At 37.4% G+C, this 20,612-nt stretch overlaps 2 protein-coding genes across 3 annotated transcripts in view; one reads left to right on the forward strand and one right to left on the reverse strand.

The window, feature by feature from the left end:
* Window positions 1-132: 132 nt before the first annotated feature.
* LOC132906672 (alpha-tocopherol transfer protein-like) overlaps window positions 133-20,612 on the forward strand; it is a 38,332-nt gene continuing 17,852 nt past the window's right edge. The window contains exon 1 of the mRNA XM_060959053.1: window positions 133-250. The gene's annotated coding sequence lies outside the window, so the exon portion shown is untranslated. The remainder of the gene's footprint in view (window positions 251-20,612) is intronic.
* LOC132906667 (alpha-tocopherol transfer protein-like) lies at window positions 1,265-20,181 on the reverse strand. Of its 2 annotated transcripts, none has more exons than XM_060959043.1 (5): window positions 19,873-20,181; window positions 7,356-7,665; window positions 6,655-6,749; window positions 3,766-4,080; window positions 1,265-1,979 (listed from the first exon to the last, which is right to left on the reverse strand). In XM_060959043.1, the coding sequence occupies exons 1-5, from the start codon at window positions 19,897-19,899 to the stop codon at window positions 1,623-1,625; spliced, it is 1,104 nt and encodes a 367-aa protein (XP_060815026.1). In that variant the 5' UTR covers window positions 19,900-20,181; the 3' UTR covers window positions 1,265-1,622. The 2 variants fall into 2 exon arrangements, with proteins under 2 accessions (XP_060815026.1, XP_060815027.1); XM_060959044.1 differs by lacking the exon at window positions 19,873-20,181 and adding an exon at window positions 14,184-14,469.

Genomic DNA, 20,612 nt, shown 5'->3' on the forward strand with positions numbered 1-20,612 from the left:
ACCTGCGCCGCTCTCTGCCCTACCTACGCGTACCTACCGACCTAGCTGCACCCTTCGCTAAAACCACCGCGCTGACAATGTTCGCTCGTTTTCCGTGAATCGCTTCGATGTCGGTCACCCGATGCTCTCGCGCACCGTTCGTTTGTTTTCGCCACACGGATCGAGGGACTTCGATCAGGGGGTTGCCCTGTACACCTGTCGTCCTTCGTCGGTCGATGAACCTATCTGACGGACTGAAAACCATTCTGACGTAAGTCAACATTTTCAGAATTTCCATTTGCTTTTGCATCCCTGACTTTTAGAAAGTATCTTCCCTTTTCTGATTTCCTAATTAAATTACTTTTACGCCTTGCTAATTATGTTTCTACTTGGTACGATATTTATGTCCATGATGTCAAAAGACACGATACATTTTTTTAATAATAAACGTGGAACGTATTTTGCGGAAACTAATAGCAGATTTACTTACGTCGCTTCCACTGAGTATGCAGTTGCGTTTGCAATTTCAACGCTTACAACTTGTTTTCGAGAGATCGAACTGCGACGAGATTTCTTGAAATTTCGCTGCAGTTTCGGTGAAGACCGAACGTACTTTCCGATCGTGGTATTTGAAGTCGAGCACGAAAATCAGTATCGTTAGTCTGATTTCTGATAGACACGAGTCATAATTTTCATTTATCGCTTACGTGTTATTTGTTTCGAAAGTTCTAGAAATATATAACTGCGGTTTACTTATAATTGCGCTTCGCGCTCGTGACTAATCCAATGATTCACTGCGCGCTTGTATTATATTTAAACTTGTTTTTATTCAAACCTGTTACGCAAATCGGTCTCGACTAACCGTCGTTTATATATTCAGAATTTTACATTAGAATATGTGTAATTTAACTCTCTGCCGTAATTAAATAGAAAAAATTAAGAAGCGAATAAATTTGATCAGCTTGAATCGTAACTTTGACTTAAGATTCATTTTTCTTTGAGATCGTTTGCCAATAAATCGCCAATCTTTTAACGTACGTAGTTCGAACGATGTTCGTATCTTGGTAAAGGAGATTGATAGCCCTTGTTTCATTCGATTCTGGCCGGAAAATGAAGGTTTCGATTCGATCTATGGATACAGTCAACGCCAGTCCCTCCATTTCCCAGGAAATTGAACGATGTCGATTTTTTTCAAGCCATTAATTCGTCTCGGATCCATTTATTATCAATTCGCGATCTTATTCTAGCGTCCAATGGAGATTCGGTGAAAGAGAAGAAGGAAGAGTGATTTTTCTAAAACGTTTAATCGATACTATAGTGGAAAGTACTGGTGACCACTAAATAGTAAAAATTATTGGAAGTCGTGGAACGAACGTAATAATGGAATATCGATTATAAAATATACAATACTTCGGTTGCGTCTAATGTGATAGTTACTCTAAATAAAATGTATCCTCTGACAGGGAAGAAACGCGTTAAAGCAACGATGATATAAAAAAAAGTAAAGGAAATAAAAAACAGAGTCAAGCTAAATCCTAACTGGATCGACCTGTCTATAAATGACCATAAAACGAATGCGTATATAGTTGCTGTTAATCAAGAATGGAAGATAATATCGAACTGGCAACGCAGGAGTCCCTAATTCAATCCTCGACCAATTGGTCTAACTGCTTCTGTATCTCCTCAGGGACTATGTAGCCGACTTGCTTCATCTCTTTGACGATTTGAGGGACTTTGCTGAGGTTGTCTATCCACTTGTAGTAAGCCAATTCCTCTCTGGTTCCGCCATATTTCTTCGGCAAATGGAACGGTGAGATGTGTTCGTGAAGGCTTTCCATGTTGCTACCGTGAAAGAAGATCTTGTTCTGCATCTTCACGTCCAGAAGTGGCTTAAATACCGAGAACATCACGTCGAATACCCAGGATTGATGCAGGATGTGTATAGCGTGGGTTGTCATTGGGAACGCTGACACTATCAAAGCTACCACCATACTGGCCACCTAGCGAAGATAGAGAGAGAAGATCAGTGATTATTGAATTTGTTAAAAATTCAGTTCTTACGATTACATTATGCACATTTAGCTAAATACATTTCTTATTCTTACGCTATGTTTTCGAAAGAGAAATAAAATAGTTGTTAAAAAAAAATAAAACGGTTTATTATTTCAAATCGTTATCTTCTTTTCTCATCCTCGTTTCAGATGAAATTTGTTCACGCACGATCTCGAACACTCGATACATTCGCGTATCTCCTAACGTTCGAAACTCGATCATTTACCGCAATTTAATAAAGGTAGAAACGTGCCCGATCGTTGCCCAATGAACTGTTAACACGATCAGACTTACATTGGAATTGCGTTAATCGAAACAGTAAGATATTTCGAGATTTCGAGGAGGATAAACTGGATTTCCTTTTAACGCCGGCTTTCAGCTACGTTCTCCGACGCAATCGTGCAAAAGTATCGCGAGGGTAATGCAGCTTTTAGATTTGCAGATTTTCTTAATTCTATGCTCCTTATCGATATTGAGATGTTTGTGAGAAGAGTTAATGCAAAGGAATAAACTGGCAATTGACATTCCAAAATTGAGACGCTCCAGTCACTGCATAGTAACGAGACTAAACCGAGATCTAAGACAAGATCCTCTTGAGAATATTGAATTTTTGAAGTAGCATCGGCCAAATGTTGACATTTACTTCGAATAGCGATGATCTCGTGTTGAAGTGGTCACTACTTCTAAGAAAACTCTACAACTGGTCTTTTAGTTTTCTCAAGCACCGAAGCCATCGACAGCGTATAGACGAAAGACTGGGACGAAGGCCATAAACAGGCGACGATGGCTTCAGGGCTTTCGGTCAGAGGGTAACACTGCTAGCGTGCGGATCTGGACCAGTTCGAATTATATTCCTACTTGTATTTACACTTCTGTATTATAAAATATATTATAAAATATTATAAAATATTTTAATATGAATACTAATTAAATATTTAATTAATATAATAATTTATATTTATATTAATATTTATTTTTAATAATTTAGTATTTATTAATAATTATAAATATTATATAAATATTATTTAAATATTATAATATATTATAAAATATATTTTCTACCTTACAATTTATCCACGCGTTCCTTTGTATTCACATACATCTAATAACCTCAACGTCTCATATTTGGAACCTCTCAGTGACGATAAATCCTCCAATGCAAGGGAGAAAGATCCGAAGGAATATTTTGTAATGATTACAACAACGGTAGCAAAAATTGTTGAAAAGCGACGCCAAAGTTCGACTCCGAGTTCCCGATTCTTCCGCGTTGTCGTACGACGTTATCTTTCTCCGCCGTCGAACCAACGACTAGACGAAGGATCGGGGTCCAACGAAGAAGTTAGTGGCTGCACGGAAGAAGATCCATGTCGAGAACTTTGCGAATTGTTGAAGTTTCAAGGACACCATTAGTGCCGCCTTTACACAGCTACCACTTCGCTGGATATTCGGCCGGGATGAATAAACGTAACAGGAGGTCGCCGGATAAAATGAGAGACGATTAGTTTCAAGGACGTTATAGATGGTTTAAGTTTCAAGAACGTTGAAAGCAGATCGATACCGGTAGCTAAGATATCTTGCTCTCGGATTTAGATGCTTCTTCCGCGGCGGAGTTTCGTTTAATCGAGTGCTCGATTCTTTTATTCATTTCCTTCTCTTTCGTTCTCGTACAGCGTCAACTATCACCTGTCTAATTATCCAGAAAATTACGAGAATAAAGAGAATAAAAAGAAATACCTGAGGAGTGATAGTCCACGCATGCGCCATAGTGATGCCCTCCAGATCAAAAATTACATCGCCGCCAAGGATTTGCGCTCTCGGCTCCAAAACTCCGAGTTCAAGAATGATGACCGTGGCTTTAAAGATCTCCTCCACGCCATATTTCCTTGGATCCCAATTTCCTAGTCGATAGATCATTATTCTCCTGCCGTCCTGCGTCCTGTAAGCTGGCACTGACATCACGTCGTCTTCGCCGATGTGCTTCATCTCCAGTGGACACACATCTTGATGGATCTCCGGATGCTCCTCTTTGAAGGTGCAGTAGTTTACGATCTATCGAAAGATCTCTTGAGAAACAGGAGCGCTTTTTGGTTAGATTAGTACGGTGAAGAGCGTAATTGAACCGATAATCACGGGCTTCTTGCAAATCATTATTTACTGTCGTCAAGTTTTTCACGTGCCATCAACGCTATGATTATTGATTCAGTTATGCTCCTCGTTGTATATGTACGATCAGGCTTTCTCGCGATTGGGGTTACTTAGAATTTGTTCTCTGCTCTCTAATCGATATTGTAGTAACTCAAATGCTGGAAAATGTTTAAATTTTGTAACCAAGTTTCAATAATATCGTTCCTAAGAAGATCTGATCTTTGCTTTAAAGTTGAGTACCAAACGTGAAGTTCGACTAAATGCAAAAACTGTCCTGCTACCGAATAAGCGGTAGTAATAAAAAATTTGTGATCTTTAAAACGCGTCAAGCATTTTGTACATTTTTGCTCCCTTAAATATCCCGCAAATCCATGAACATCCGTAGTCTACCAATGACGAACGAAATTCAAATTTTAATTTCTAAATTCTTCAAAAATCCTTTCGGAAGACCACCGACCACGCCTTGCACCATTAAACAAATTCTTTGCAATTTAATCTCGTTGTTCAAACTCAACCGTCGTTGCTCAAATATAGAAACGGAGCAAACATCGAGCACCGACCAATAATTAATGGCGTTTCAAAGGAACGTCGAGAGAAAACGAACGTTCGATTTAATCCGTAAAGAAGACGAGGTACGAATCGTGCAATTATTCAAACGTTTCGTAGTTTGTCGACAGAAAAAGGTCGACCTCGAAAACGCAATCAGCTCTGTTAATGATCGCCACGAAGAGAAGACGTGCGCAATTGCAATGCGAATTCGTTTCATCTTGTAATATTGCGCCAGCTTCTTTTAAGGAGAAGTAAACACCTTATAATTTGTAACTTTAACTTAATCAAATTTTTCTAATTTATGGAATATGTGTCGATGAATACGTCGGCCGACTCTCTGCCTGGACCAGGCCACACGTCGCGGGCAGGGTGGCAACCAAATGTCCGCACATCCTCAAGGCGTACCCTCAATAGCCTTAAGGATCCATCATGAATCTTAGCAAATTCTAGCTAAGGTTCTTCAGACCGAACAAAGTCTCTTTAGTAATTCGTTTTCTAACAGTTTATTGTTTACTACGGGAAGATTCGGGAAAGTTAGTTTTCTCACGTATGATGCTTCCCACTCGCCGCTTTCTTTCAGGGACAGTTAGCCCCTTCCTCAGCCACCAAACTCGAAAATTAACCAATTACCAACGAAGCCTATTTCCCTCGCTCTCATAACGAAACCTTGTCTTTAACGAATCAGCTCGTCTCACGTCCTTGGGTCCATCCATCGCAAGTTTTCCTCCGCAGCATCATTTTCATAGAGAGTCAATCGCTCTTCCGTTTTCGACCTTTCACCATTCGAACTTGCGTTATTCTACTCGAACTTTGAAATTACAATTACTCTCTATCAACTCATATTTAGTTTGTACATCAGCTGTTATAATAAACTGGAACTAATAACTTGTTATATCAGTGTCGTAATCAATTTAATTACCTCTGTTATCCTAACCGAAACAGGGGATCGATCATTTCGCGGCGTCGATCGTCTAATCGTAACGGGAATTTACGACTCCCGTTGACGTGCTTCGCGATCGCGTCTCTCCGCGAGTGAACGAAACAATGTGCTTTATCGGTGATTTTTAAGATACGTCGCTCTTCCAATGAATCAACGATATGTTGTAACTTGGGATACATCGCAATTACCTATCTTATTGAATCTCGTAGATTCGACGGTTTCCTCCTCTCTGGAGAATCGTTCGAATGCGAATTACAGCACTTGAAAATCGAATAATCGAGCAAATAGAACGGCCATTGGAAATGAAGTCGCTTGAATAGACGGATGCCAGTTTCTTGCTTCTCACGATCGAAGCGAACTTTGATTCAACCTAGTCACCTAACAAATCGGCTGACGTTTAGCTTGCTCCGCCTCTTTGTTTGACAATTGCTTTTGTCATCGTTTGAGAAGACAATGAATCGAAGAAGATGTCGCCGACCACGTTTATACAATGATTCACACGCTAATGATCGGAGAATATTCCGCCAGAGAAATAAATGATGTTATTGATTAATTGTATTATTTGATCGTATCGTATCAATGGATGAGAAACGAATTGCACGTGAGTCATGAAAAGTGAAAAGTCTCGAAAGAAATAGGTTCGACGAAAGACATTTTCGATCGCAGCAAGTCGATCGAGTTAGCTAGTTTTTAGTTAGTTTACCTTGACAGGATTACGCAACTGTTGCAGCTGGACTCGTTTTACGAATTCTACCACTGTCAGCCCACGAATTATCTTATTCCAGTGTCGATAAATTGGTGTTAAGTATACCACATGTTCGCTATAATTTGAAGGAAACTACTTATCTGATTGCATGGACTTGCACATTCTTACGAAATTAATACGTTCGGAAAATGCAAAGAAGTCGGAAAAAAGATTCAGCCAGTCAACCATACTACGTAATTCTCAGTAAATATTGTATCAGTTTCGTTATATTAATGAAACTTACCAGTCTATGCGCCCTGTTAACGTTAAAATTCCTCGTCCTTAGAAATCTAATCAAGAAGTCATCGTCCATCCTGTGCGGCAGACATTCTCCTCTCTCTGTCGAACACAGAATTCCCAAGATAGATAAAGAACACGTTTTCACTCTGATATCTCGAATAATTATTCCTCGGTCTAACGTATAAGTTTCTTACAAGCTAAACTATTTTGATCTTCTTTACTTTGTTTCTTACACGGCTCTACTATAAATGGAACTCTTGACATAATTAACAGACTAAATTTGTTCTTTCATGGCAAAAGAGTTTCAAGGTAAAAAGCGCAAAAACATACAAAATGCACACATTATGCGGAAAATATTCAACGTATAGCGACAAAGACAAATATCTAGTTAATCTATCTTCTTATGCATAATGTATTATAACGTATGGTCGTAAACATATGAAATCGCATAAATATCCGTATAAAGTATAATACTGTTCTGGAAGTTTAGTACTCGTAAAGCTATAAAGTATAAATATCAGTCGGCTTTCAACTTTAATTAATCAATTCTTTAACTATTGAAATTTTAACTTCGACTAATACAATTTTACCGATATACGAGGTACATAACGTAAATTATGAAAAGTTTCTACGAGGATTAAAATATTATCGCGAGTCGCTGTATCTTTCGAGCAACATAAATATCCCTTTATCGATAATAATTACCATAAATCATATCCCTTAATTCCTGAAGGGTCCTACACTTAACGTCGTCCGTCTCTCCAAGTTCTCTCCTGGCGTACTCCATCACTTCCGGGGAGGGTTCTCCAAGATCCAAACAAACCTCCTCGTCGTTCGACTGGGTCTGATCGTCCTTGAATTCCGGCATACCGTTTAAATCGTTGCAACACTTTCCAACATCGACGTCGCCGTTCTTCGGCGAATCCTCTTCGAGAAGAAGCCCCTTCTCGGCTCCTGGTTTCGGCTCCTTCTTCAAGGTTACACCGATCCTGCCATTCGACACGTCCTCCGTATCCTGTGGCATGATACAGTTTCGCGTAATCCACGTTTGACTACGCTTGAGAAACTGTTAAGCCCAGGACTCGAGGATCAACGTAATTTAACGTCGCGACGTCGAATCGAGAGATAACCTCGACAGCGTGGTCGCAGGCTGTAACAACCGCGCGCAACAGTCACCGTCCGCAATTCGCGGCCAGCTTACGACTGGTTTCGTTTCTTTCCACTCGTCCCTTGCCTTATTCGACCTCTTTCCGCTAGCTTTTCTCTCAAACAATTAGTAAGTCGAGTTTAGAATTTGAAACGAACTTGATGTTGATCGTTAGAAACACGTTTCGACGTACTTCGATTCACTTCGGTTTCGTTTACGAATTATTTCCAAAGGCTAGCTCGTCCTTCGACAAATTTTTTAAATTTTCGAGATACTTGAAACGCTCTGCAATTGCAAACATATTTCGAAGCACTGCTATTCACTTTGCTCTCGCTTTAGGAAATTATCTTCTAAGATCGAATCGATCGCGCGTATTAATCGTTTTAAGAAGTTTCCGACCACTGATTTAAGAAATCCGACTTCTAACGTTGCATTGCCTCGGCAGATCGTTGACGATGACAGCTTACAATCGAGTTCGTTCGCATGACATTACGAAGAAGAATACGTCAATCGTTCGAAGAACAATGAGTAGCACGATACGAGTTTCCGATATTGTCATCAGAGGGTACTACGTGCTTATAAAATTTCCTTTTTTCTTCGTACGTTTCGTTTCGCATTCGACTAACGATAAATCGTTGCGACGATAATGACACAGAGAGAAGACTCGTTCGTCGTCTATCATCGACACGAACATGTATTAAACACAAAACTGCCACCAGCGTGAATCACCCATCGCGTGATGCGTGTACGAAGGATCCTTCCGGTTCCTGCACGAAACAACGCGTTCCGACTGCAAAGACTTTCGATCGGTTGCTGTTCACCTGGCTCGAACACGATCAACGTAACTTTCTCTCTCAAAAATGCGCTCTGCGAGAACAATTACCGATTTACGACCGATCCATGGTTTCTCAGTTCTACAGGATGGCTTTGTAGAACTCCTTTTTCAAGATGAACGAATACTCGACAGGAATTTTTTGTGAGAGCACCGCTGCGAGTTCTTCAACGGAAAAACATTGTTCGGAAACATCTGTTATACGGTCACGAGATGCTGAATGAAATTTTGACCGGTTTTAATTGGATTCTTGTTATCGCTGGGTGGAAAAGAATTTTCTTGGAAAGAAAGAGATTCAAAGACGGTGTTATGGGAGTCGCAAATCGAATACGAGAGTCGATCCAGCAGCGATGCCGATCGGTGATGCAACTGACTGCAACTAAGGTGCCCGACCTCGTTGCATCGACTCAAAATACACTGCAATTTCCCTCTTACCTGCGGCCTTACTGAGAACGCTAACGTTGAAAGAAACAATCACGCCACTCCATAAAACCATTCGAATTCGTACATTATTTTTTCATATTTTTTAACTAACGATATTTCAAGGTAATTCGCCTGTGAAAGCGTTTACTCCGGAAAAATAATTCTTTAAATAAATATTACGCTCTATTTATGAACGAGCATAGCCATAGATAGCGATCAGTATAATCGAGGAATTGTTACTATATAAACTATTTGAATAGCGTCTATGAGAACGAATGAAATATTACCGCATTAACATCTTAGAATCATTAATCCATAAATACAGGTTGTATCATATATGTAAATATGTCATGATTAAATCGCGGACGTACACATACGCAAATTCATTTTTACGAATATACTAAACAAATAGAATCTGAATAAACGGTTCCCTAACTCTACAAGTATCGCGGCTCTGTATATTTTCTATATTTTTGCATATTACATACAATCTGCCTATTTTTGCACCTTTGAGTTTCTCATAAACACATCAAGATCCGCGGTGTAAGATAAAAATCGGAATATTCGAAACTGATCCTCTAACTAAACGATTATCCTCAGGAATCGACGATTCAACATTCCGATAATAGTCGTAGACTTCCTATCTTTTTCTTTACTTCAAATCGATACTGCTTTATCATTTCAGACAGTTGCTGCGCCTCTATACTTCTGCGGTCTATAGTCTGAGATATTCTTCCTACTACGTCTTATTCCTTCAATTGATTTTCCAATATTGACTGATAACGATAACGACGCCGTGTATTCTTACACACGTGCGTCGCAGTTTCAAATGGATTGGCAATACATCGCGGATATCGTAAATGAAAATATGTAAACGGAATAGTTCACACTTTTATAAACCCCGAACCAGCTGGCAGCTGCAACGTGCAACACAACAAATATCGCAAGAAGACTAAAAAGGAAACACCCAATAGACCTCATAAAAGATATAACTTAGAAAAAACAAAGCTGGCACCCCGCTGGGGGTAGCCACCCACATGCTATATTTATTTTTATTTTATTTTCTTTTCTTCACCAATAAGGTATAACACTTTACCAAATGTCCATAAGGACAAATTGTAAAATAACCAAAATAAAAAAAAAAAAAAAACTTTTATAAACGGAACCTACGTTAAATTTGAAAAACTTGCCTGCAACGCGCATAATGCACTCGCAAGAGCTTTCTACGATAATTGTTCGAATACTTTCGTGAGGCTTGTTATTTCGGGTACCGTGCATTCTTATACGCATTGCGATAAATAAAATAAAAAGAAGTGGACGAATAAATATGCGCGTTCTAGTGACAAGCAAAATTTCAGGGAAAGCGACCAACACACGTATTGTACATATACAGCGCACGAAAGATCTATTTAAGACACGTATAATCTATTTACGATCATACTCTGAAGGTCGCCAGATTACTTTTACAGCCGTGAGTCGCTATCATTTTTTAACACGCAAATCGAACAAGCGTCTAAAGTTCAAGGTACTCGAGTCTCCTTAAGGAAAAAGAGTATAGACTTGAAAAGAAACGATTCACGCAAAAAGCACAGCGACTGTAAGAATTAGATATCAATCACTGTACAGTATCATTATCGTGAAAAGGCAAAAAAGTATATTAAGAGGTAAATATTATGCTTATACACGTCAATTCATAAATTACATTAGCTTTCTAAAACTTGTAAAGAGGCCATTCTCGCGTATAGTTGTCTCGTTAGCGATTTTTTATCAGATCGTTATATATTTAACGATCGTATAGCTGTAGCGTTCAAAGAAGCACCGCAGACAGTCGGTTTGTTCTCGTGGAGAAAGTTTAAAGTTATGAGCTGACTTTAAACACTAGCGACTGCGTTAGCGCATGAAGTAACCGACGACTAAACAACACCAAGGTCGGTGCAATCTTTCAACAAATCGCTGATAGTTGGATAGGATAGGATTTCTTAGACACGGTTGACAGACTTTGCACCGCGCATCGTGAGATATTACCTGGGAAACTAAAAATAGTTAGATTTATAGGTAAAAGCGTGATAGAAGCGAATCTGTCTACGAACATAGAACGAAATCTAATTGAGAATAAAGCTGAGCTTCCGTTTTCTATGTCTCCTCGTTTATCCGTAGGTAGAAAGGAAGCGTAGGTTGTACAAAAATAAGAGTACTGCACACTATGAGACTCGATGAAGACGGTGATAGTGGGTGGTGAGTAGTGTTCTATAGTTGGGTTTCTACGGATCAATGAACACTATGGTTCAAAGAACATCTTCGATCACTTGACAAACGCTAGCGGTCGTAAATGACCGAATAGATGTACGAACTACTAGAAAACCAACGACTAAAAATCCTATCCACTTGTGTCTTTAATTAAAGCTAACCCTAACAAATGCAACCACATCACATTCACATTGAGAAAACAGATAACACCAAACATCTTCCTGAACGGCACGCAAATAACACAAACAAGGCGAGTCAAATACCTTGGACTTCACATAGATACACACTTCACATGGAAACAGCATATCAAATCAATAATAAACAAAATACAGACAGCAAGGAGACAAATGCACTGGTTAACAAGCCGAAAATTCAAACTAAGCACAGAAAACAAACTGAAAATATACAAAATAATCATAAAACCAATCTGGACATACGGAATTCCACTATGGGGAACAGCAGCAATGAGCCATATAAGCAAAATAGAAACAATCCAAGCCAAAATCCTTAGAACAGTGGTAAACGCCCCGTGGTACGTTAGAAACGAGGACATACGGAAAGATTTGGGAATACCAACGGCCAAGGAAGAGATTTCCAGATTCGCAACAAGATTCAGAGTAAGAATAGAAACACACCCGAACCAGCTGGCAGCTGAAACGAGCAACACAACAAACATCGCAAGAAGACTAAAAAGGAAACACCCAATAGACTTCATAAAAGATATAACTTAGAAAAAACAAAGCTGGCACCCCGCTGGGGGTAGCCACCCACATGCTATATTTATTTTTATTTTATTTTTTTTTTTTTTCACCAATAAGATATAACACTTTATCAAATGTCCATAAGGACAAATTGTAAAATAACCAAAATAAAATAAAAAAAAAACGTGTCTTTAAGATGATGCCAGTAATATATCGTCGTTGTATATACACAATTCGTCGATGTATTGTCCAAACTACTTGATCTTTAATGTAAGTTAATGCTCAAATGCTTTCCGTCAGTTTCGAGGAACCTATTTTATTTCACTCGCCATTTAGAGATTAAAGAACCTGAGAATAGAGAACTTCTCAACCAAGAAAATTTAGTTTACAAAGCACGGAAGAGTTAGAAATGCGCCACGAACGTTTACCGACGAACAATTTAGATGCGCGAACTCGCTAGCAACGTGCGACGGTTGCAGCGATCGTTGCGATCCACACCGATACCGTGCTATCCAAAGGTAATACGTCATCGAGATTACGAAACATGTCATGGTCATCCTGCTGCATCCACGGTTCGGTGCTTTCACTAACGACAACCTCGTACCCGACTTTTGTCGTAGGTGTATTACGATTCACATGTTAAGGAAAGGAGAAAGTAAAAGTAAGAATCTTACCGATTGAACGTTCTATTCAGTGATATCTCCTCGTTATATCAAGCTTCTATAAATAACATTTAACGTAACGCGTAATTTCGCGATGAAAATATAATTGTTCAGGAAATCTACGATCTTTGCTAAAGAATTCCACTTTCCATTCTATTTACGGAATGACATAAGATGATAAACCCTCGTTTTTCAGTTATCGGGCTATTACAAAAATTAGCATATTGACAGATCACGAAACGATATTCACGCTTATTAGCTAAACTGTATTTACGCATATGCAATACGTTTCCCTTATCTTTAAATTAACTATATCATTTCCCAACGAATATTGTCGTTTATGTTTTCTATTAGTTTTCCAACGTTTATTATTAGTTGCTGGTCAGAGTTCGTGGAAGTAGTTGTCGCGTCAATAAAATTATATCTTTCGATCATTTCAACTCTATTTTCAGGTATTTTCGTGACTGGGGTTTACCGTGACCCAATATATGTCGCAGAGTTCAAAAGTCCAAACTATATCTGAAAAAAATTTGTTAGAAATTTATTCTGGGCTTTAGTGGAAAATATATCTTTTTCAACGCGATAAACAAAATAGACGATAAAATATAATAACTAAAATAAAGATAGAAAATCGATATATATGCGACTCGAGTTAGATATGGGAACATAATATGCAGTAATTCATCATTACGTTGGTTGATGCAATTTCACTGAACGTGTCTGCATAAGAACGTCTCGTTTCTACTTTCTCTGTTCTCGCAGACGTTACCGCAACAACGTCTCTTTTTACAATCGTACCAGTTAACTACGACGTAACTATCAATCGTTCAACGAGTCATTAAAGCCTCACTGTGTTCCAGTTACTGTTCACGTGCCGCTTCTTTTATTCTTCAGACAGTTTTTCAGGGGATTACGTCCCTCGAACATTGTTTTTCTTTGTTTGCTCGTGTGTAAAATCCAGATGAACGTTAACCGATTAGTGCAATGAAAGTGCAATTCGTATACAGTGGGTTATTTAAATCTTTGAGAAAACTTGAAAAATCTACCAAACGATTATCCATTGTTAACTCTGCTACGTTGTTTCAACTATCTTCCACTATCGTATTATTCCATCGTTAACTTATTTTAACTAATTTTTCGTTTCAATCTTTTCCTGTAGATTGTGTCACGTTTAGAGTTTCTTGGTTCGTCAAAACGACGGTGAGATTCGCATATAAAAATTCGATAACTGCAGTGGGATTAACATCTAACTTTGTAAACGACAATGATCGATAGCTTCAAAAAAAAAAAAAAAAAGAAAAAAAACAAAAATCCAACAAGCAACTCCAAGATATCAAAAAATACGATTAATACTCGTTCGACGAAAAACCTTCGGGAGACCTGCGAGTTCCAGAAACTCAAAAATTGCCCTATCGACCAACGAGAATCGATGGAACGTAAAAAGGATACGTACAAAGGACAAGAATAAACAGTGAGATTTAGAAGCAACTGCGAGGATTCGAAGGCTTTCAAAGTACTTACTCTGGCAAACTGTAACTTCGCTGGTTCTGCAGGGCTGCTTTGTCAAGGACGTGACTTGATCCGTGCGCCAGCGCGAACCTGCGTACACTGCGACTACTGTAGAACCTACTAGGCCGGTTTCGAGCTTCTTCCGTGTTTGTAAATCTGCGAGCGAGAAAGTTGTACGTCGATTGTGGCACAATCACCGATCCAGCAATGCACGAACGTTCCTCGGGCTGACAATGCTTCCTGCAGGATGTAGCACTGTGTCATTCGGTGCCACTATCCTGTTACTTGTTTGATCCTTTTGCCATTGGAGTTCGATCGGTGGAACGTACAATACGTTTCTTGTCTCGCGAACCGTGACTAACACGCTATATTACCAAGAAATGTAAATAAGTCGAACGTGTATGCAAACAAAGGTATCCACGACGTAATGTTTTTGATACCTTTTGGTAAATTCGTACTACCAAAACCAAAATTAAGAAAGACAAATTCCTAGGAACATGGTTTTGCTAGCAAATTCTCTTGAAAAATTTCAGTGACACCAAGAAAAATATGCTTTATAGTTATTTGCAAATTTTTCCTTTTGATAGTATTAAGTTGTCTGAAAAGTTTCTTTCGTTTTATGAGGAAATAATAGACGCACAATGTTTTTTGTTTTATATTAGTTTATTGAATTATGCACAAACATAATAATAGAAATATAACAAAATGGATCATATATAATAATAGAAATATAACAAAATGGATCATACATAATGATAGAAATATAACAAAATGGATCATACATAATAATAGAAATATAACAAAATGGATCATACATAATTCGATAAAATAATCTAAAACAGAAATTATTGTGCATCTGTTATCACCTTATGAAACGAAATAAACTTCTCGGACAATACGTTACACTAGCTTCTTCTACTAGGTTCTTTGTCTGAAACTATTCCAGGAACTAAATAAACGAACTGCAATGTTCACGAAATATCCTCGTAAAGCGCAACGCGCTATCAAAGATACGATCTAAGCTAGAAAAACTATAAATATGTTATATAATAGGATATTTATAATGTTTCTGCCTGTTTCGATATTACACGTATCTTCGATAAAGTATCCAAGATGGGCTGCAAAACACGTCCGCTTATAAACCTATTCTCCAGGAGAAGAAGGTATACATGATACTATAATAATGAACGACACCAAAAAAAATATAATCAAATATTTTCAATATTCCACATGTTTTTATCAATTTAATTAGTATTCGCGGAAGATGTTTCTGTAGAGTTATACTTTAATTGGGTCATAAGAATCCCGTTTCTGAGTAAAAGGAGATACGCGATACTGCAGTAACAGAGATTGAGCAATTTTCTGGAATAATGAGATCACTGTTATATTCTAACTGCTATTGTCGACGTACAAATTTCGAATGATCTCAATTTCTTTGTTCCTCCCCTTGTAATAATTGAACTACGAATGTTTATCCATCTATGAGATATTTAAATGTAGAAAAATTTACAGAATGTATATAAAATAAACGTAGATGTTTAAAATAAAATAATTAAAATATCTGGAGAGCAAAACAAATTTTTACGTAACAACCATTTCTTTAATTTAGATAAAATACAGTTTGAGTTTTCAAAACATATTTCTTCTTTCATTAAATATAAACTGTAATGTAGAAAAATTGACAGAATGTATACAAAGTAAACAAAGATGTTTAAAATAAAATAATTAAAATACCTAGAGAGCAAAACAAATTTTTACGTAGCAACCATTTCTTTAGTTTAGATAAAATGCAGTTTGAGTTTTCAAAACATATTTCTTCTTCCATTAAATATAAACTGCAATGTAGAAAAATTTACAGAATGTATACAAAGTAAACAGAGATGTTTAAAATAAAATAATTAAAATATCTAAAGAGCAAAACAAATTTTTACATAGCAACCATTTCTTTAATTTAGATAAAATACAGTTTGAGTTTTCAAAACATATTCCTTCTTCCATTAAATATAAACTCGCGTAAATATCTGCAGTCTATTCTTCTCACGTAAAGATAACAAAATCATAACAGAATTGAATATTAATTTCACTTCCAAGAAGTCATTATGAGATTGTATAATTTTCAATCTCGTGTATAATTTGTATATCATTAAGAAAAATACGTAAACGCTTTAATCGTGTAACGCCGTCGATAAAACTAAAGAAACAGCAAAAACTTAATAAACTGTAATGATTTTAATTTTCTATTGACGTTATTATCGCGGCTTATTATACTGACAAGAACGAAGCTTTCCTATTAAGCTAATCGAAGTTGCAATAAACATGTCCAACATGTTCATTCTTCCCATCTATCGACCATCCATTTCCATTTGCTTTTTGTTTAACGATTTCCAAGAACCAAGTAATCTCGTGGTCGAGCTGTTGATTTAGTTTCAAGGGTTGCTCGACGCTTAATGGCTGGATAAGCTGCTCGTTGGAGCAAAGATTCCAGAATCGTTCGTCTAACGAAATCTCCCTCGAAGAAGGTTTCCAAGAAATTCGAAACCGAAGAAGTTTAACCGTAAGAAAAATAGTAGGATTAGGTATTAATGGAATAAAATTACAGGCTTTCTAGGGTAATAAGTAATAACATTTGATAGATGTGCAGGAAAGATTTATCGATGAATACATAATACCGTGAAGCACGTGTTGAAGAATTCTTTTAATTACTTGTAAAAATCACGAGCAAACTTGTAAAACAACTTTCATTTCGAACAACTAACGCATACTATTCGCGATTTCTATTAGCATACTATTCTCGTTGAACATATTAATTTCTCTTGCCAACGTAACGTCTCTGGGTTATAGAACCAGTAGGCCAAAAAGCTTTAATATCAACTTCCTTGGTAATAACATAATATCTCATGTACGTTTATATCATCTAACGATGGAAAAAGTTGCAAATCATGGTTGTACGACCGTATCAATTGCAATTTGGGATAAGAACAGCGTAAGATTTCTGAGAATGTTCGTAAAAGACGCTTTAAAATAGCAATGCAATTACATTACAAAAACACGTAAAAATAAGTCAAAACGTTATTAATAGAACTTGGTAAAATTGTAAACTTGCAGATTCAAAAATTCCAAATTTATATCTTAAAAATTCGTAATCATAGGAAATTCGTATCGAGAGTTACATAAGGAGCCCGATGCTGCAAAGTATTCCAAAAGTATTCGAAAGTGGAATTAATAGCGAAGTGTCCAATTCCAGAAAATTTCTCCTGACATTTCCAATTCCTAAAAAGTAAAAGACTAAAATCTGTGGAACGTATGAGCACGTTTATTCGCGAGACATCCATCGTAAAGCACCGCGCCGCTTTAATTACAGCGAACGATCGTGCGCTCACGCGATCGCTCGCACGATCAGCGAATAACAGAATTGATCGACGCTGCTATAGATTTCTCTACAGATAGCCGTTATTTCTGGATTAAGAATCGTTCGACTCGCAGTTTAGAAAGGGAAATCGTGAAATTCATTGGCAGCCGGAAACACGCCCGAAGCACATCGGCTTGGCACTGGCCACACTAATAATACAACAGGTTAATGACAGGAGAATCGTACGAGAACGTGTAGGAAGTAAGAGTTTCCCCCTCTCGACGAATAACGGACGACAGAAGAATCGTTTCTCTGTTCGACAACGATTACCAAGATTATTATAATTATGGAGATACTGTTTCTCTCATCGAATCTTCTCGAGTTTTAAACAACTTTCGATTAATATTCAACGGAGCGTAGCCTGTTAGTTTTTATGACTCTTATTAACAAACTCCATTTGTTTGTTTTCATTTAATTCGTCTTTTATTATTATCGTATATTATCTCTTGCTTTCCATTGCTATTTTAATGTCGTATTATATTCACTATACAATGCCTATATGTTAAAATTTCACAAAAAGACGTTTGGATTCCTCGATCACGATAAGTTTTAACAAAATTTCTACTGGACTTTATTCGTGAAAGACTTATTAAGGAAAGCGAGATATTTCTGCTCGATATCTGTGGATTAAGACTTTTGCTCTTTACTGAACGTATGAACACATGTACCAATGGAACATTCTATGAAATGAAGCGCGTAAAAGAACGATAATTACGTACGTGATTATTGAACTCTCATGAAAAAAGAAGAGGGGAAGGAATGCATAGGAGAAATCGCTTGACTGGTTATTAGAAAGAAAACAACTCATCGTTTAAACACTACGTATTATACTTCCTGTGTAAGCTTTTATTCTAAAAGGCAAACGTTTATTTAAAGAAACCTAGGATTTAGATAGATTAAACCGAAGATTTACCGAGGATTTATTTGAAGAAACGTAACTGCAAAAATGTTCCTATCTTATAACTCTTACTGTCTTGCCATCTGCTACATTTGCTTAATAGGCGTCCTTCGTGGAGCAAGACGCCATAAGGAGGACGAAAAATTTTGGAAAAAGCGCCCAATCGTTATTCACGAAGATAAAACTAAGATATCGCGTTTCGAGTCTCTCGCTGAAAGGAGGAGACCTCTACCGACTCCAGACAAAATTCCTGCTAAGCTGTCAGCCGCAAACCATTCGGAGCTCGGTTAAAATTTTACCGTAAAAGTCTTTGCGAGCGCGTGACGGCGAATTTCGCGCAGGTAGAGCTCTAACTTACCGTAAATTTTGCAAAATTAAACACCTGATAATTCTATTTAACGCAAAATACTACATTTGTAGAAGAATGCCTACCTATAATCTGCAATTTAGCGATATGTCATTGAACAAGAGTATTGTCAACGTATTGAACAAGATGGTCCTGGGACGACTATCGAAGCGGTCAGGAAAAATATTTGACTGGAAAAGCCTTCGCTATGCATGGGAAATTATGCGATTATGTAAAGTTCCACGAACAAATACACAAATGATTAATATACTACTGTCATGCTTGCTGAGAACAATAATAAACAAAAAGGAACAAATTGTAAGTACAAGGTAGCATAGTTTCATATTGAAAACACGTCCAAATCATAAAAACGAATCTAAAAATATGAAAAATTCTTCTAAGAAAAAAAATGAATATGTAAATATAAAGATAGAAGATAGAGTGGATTTATTTGAATGCATGCACAGAATAAAAACAATATACGTACCTTGTCGATCCACAAACGAGTACACATGTAACAAAAAACCAATCGGTTTCCTGTTCGAAACTAGTTTGTATTAGTAGATTCAATTATTGAGTCTTCGCGGGGCAGGTGTATATTCCTTCAATGTACACGTTTCCATTAGCCGTACTCAAAGTGCAAAACTACCAAACTGTGGAGGAAAACACGACGCTCGTTCCTTTTCACGACGACACGGTCATTGCATACAAATGTTGCAACGTGCTACGTGTTTCTTTGAAGCTCCTTCTCTATGGCCGACCCAACATCGTAACGACAGCGATAGATGGTCAACCTTCTGTCTTTCTCGGCTTAATATAATGTCACACCGATCTCAAATTCTCATTTCTGATATCTACTTCTTTTAGTTTTATATTAAAACGTATCGTTAAAGGCAATAAAAATCAGGAATTATAATTCAGGCGCGAAAAAATAAAAAGTAGTTCGTAAACCGGTATTATAAACTACAGCTGTTTATGCATTTATGGGAATTCGAGAGAACAAGAATATACAGAAGATATGTAATATAAATGTAAAAAATATACAAACTATCATTATGTCTTTTTCTACTTCCATTATGTTCTAGAAATCATGAATTATGCACGAAAATCTGTATTAGCATTGTGACTATGGTTCTCGGTATTTCTCCGACGATTACGATTTTTCTTAGAAAAAGTATTACTTAAGTTAAACAATCTTTCGCGTTAGTTCCGCTGATTTATATTTGTTACACACTGGCGACAGAAATCGGACTTCGCGCCTAGTTCAAGGAAACGCTCGCGTGTAATTTCTGACTGACGCACAGGGCGTCCTCGGATTATCCTCCTTTAAATATTTCCTTCTTCTTTTTCGACGGTTTACATCATAAGTTTTAATTTTGAAATACAACTTATGGACTCGGTACATAGTTCCTTAATATGCATAAATATTTATCGCGAAGGATCGCGTATCAACGGTTCGTCTTACCAAGAACATATTCTTCCCCCAAGTAGAGCTTATTTATCTATACTTCATAAATCTCGTAGAACCTTCGAGCTCGGTATTCTCCGCTATTCCTACGATATTCCTACGATTTAGTCGTTTCTTTAATTAATTACTTTTTTCGTAACGCAGCAAAATAATTGTCGCACTGTTACTGTCGCTATTGGCGATGCCGATAGAATACGAAGATTCAACAACGACCGACTAGTTACACTGGCAATGTACCATTTCCATTACCATATTTTAATCCCTATACAAGGTGTCTCAACACCGATACACCGTGATGTATCTCTGTTTCACACTCCCTC

Source organism: Bombus pascuorum, chromosome 5 (assembly GCF_905332965.1).
Source record: "Bombus pascuorum chromosome 5, iyBomPasc1.1, whole genome shotgun sequence".
In the NCBI taxonomy this organism is placed as follows: Eukaryota; Metazoa; Arthropoda; class Insecta; order Hymenoptera; family Apidae; genus Bombus; species Bombus pascuorum.

What these genes read in the sequence shown, in the direction of transcription:
- LOC132906667 (XM_060959043.1), bottom strand. Translation starts at nt 19,899, where the DNA reads ATGGAAGTAGAAAAAGACATAATGATA. An exon ending in TTAACAGGGCGCATAGACTG is followed by an intron (nt 4,081 to 6,654) that starts GTAAGTTTCATT and finishes ATCTTTCGATAG; the next exon opens with ATCGTAAACTACTGCACCTT. An exon ending in CGTGGACTATCACTCCTCAG is followed by an intron (nt 1,980 to 3,765) that starts GTATTTCTTTTT and finishes TATCTTCGCTAG; the next exon opens with GTGGCCAGTATGGTGGTAGC.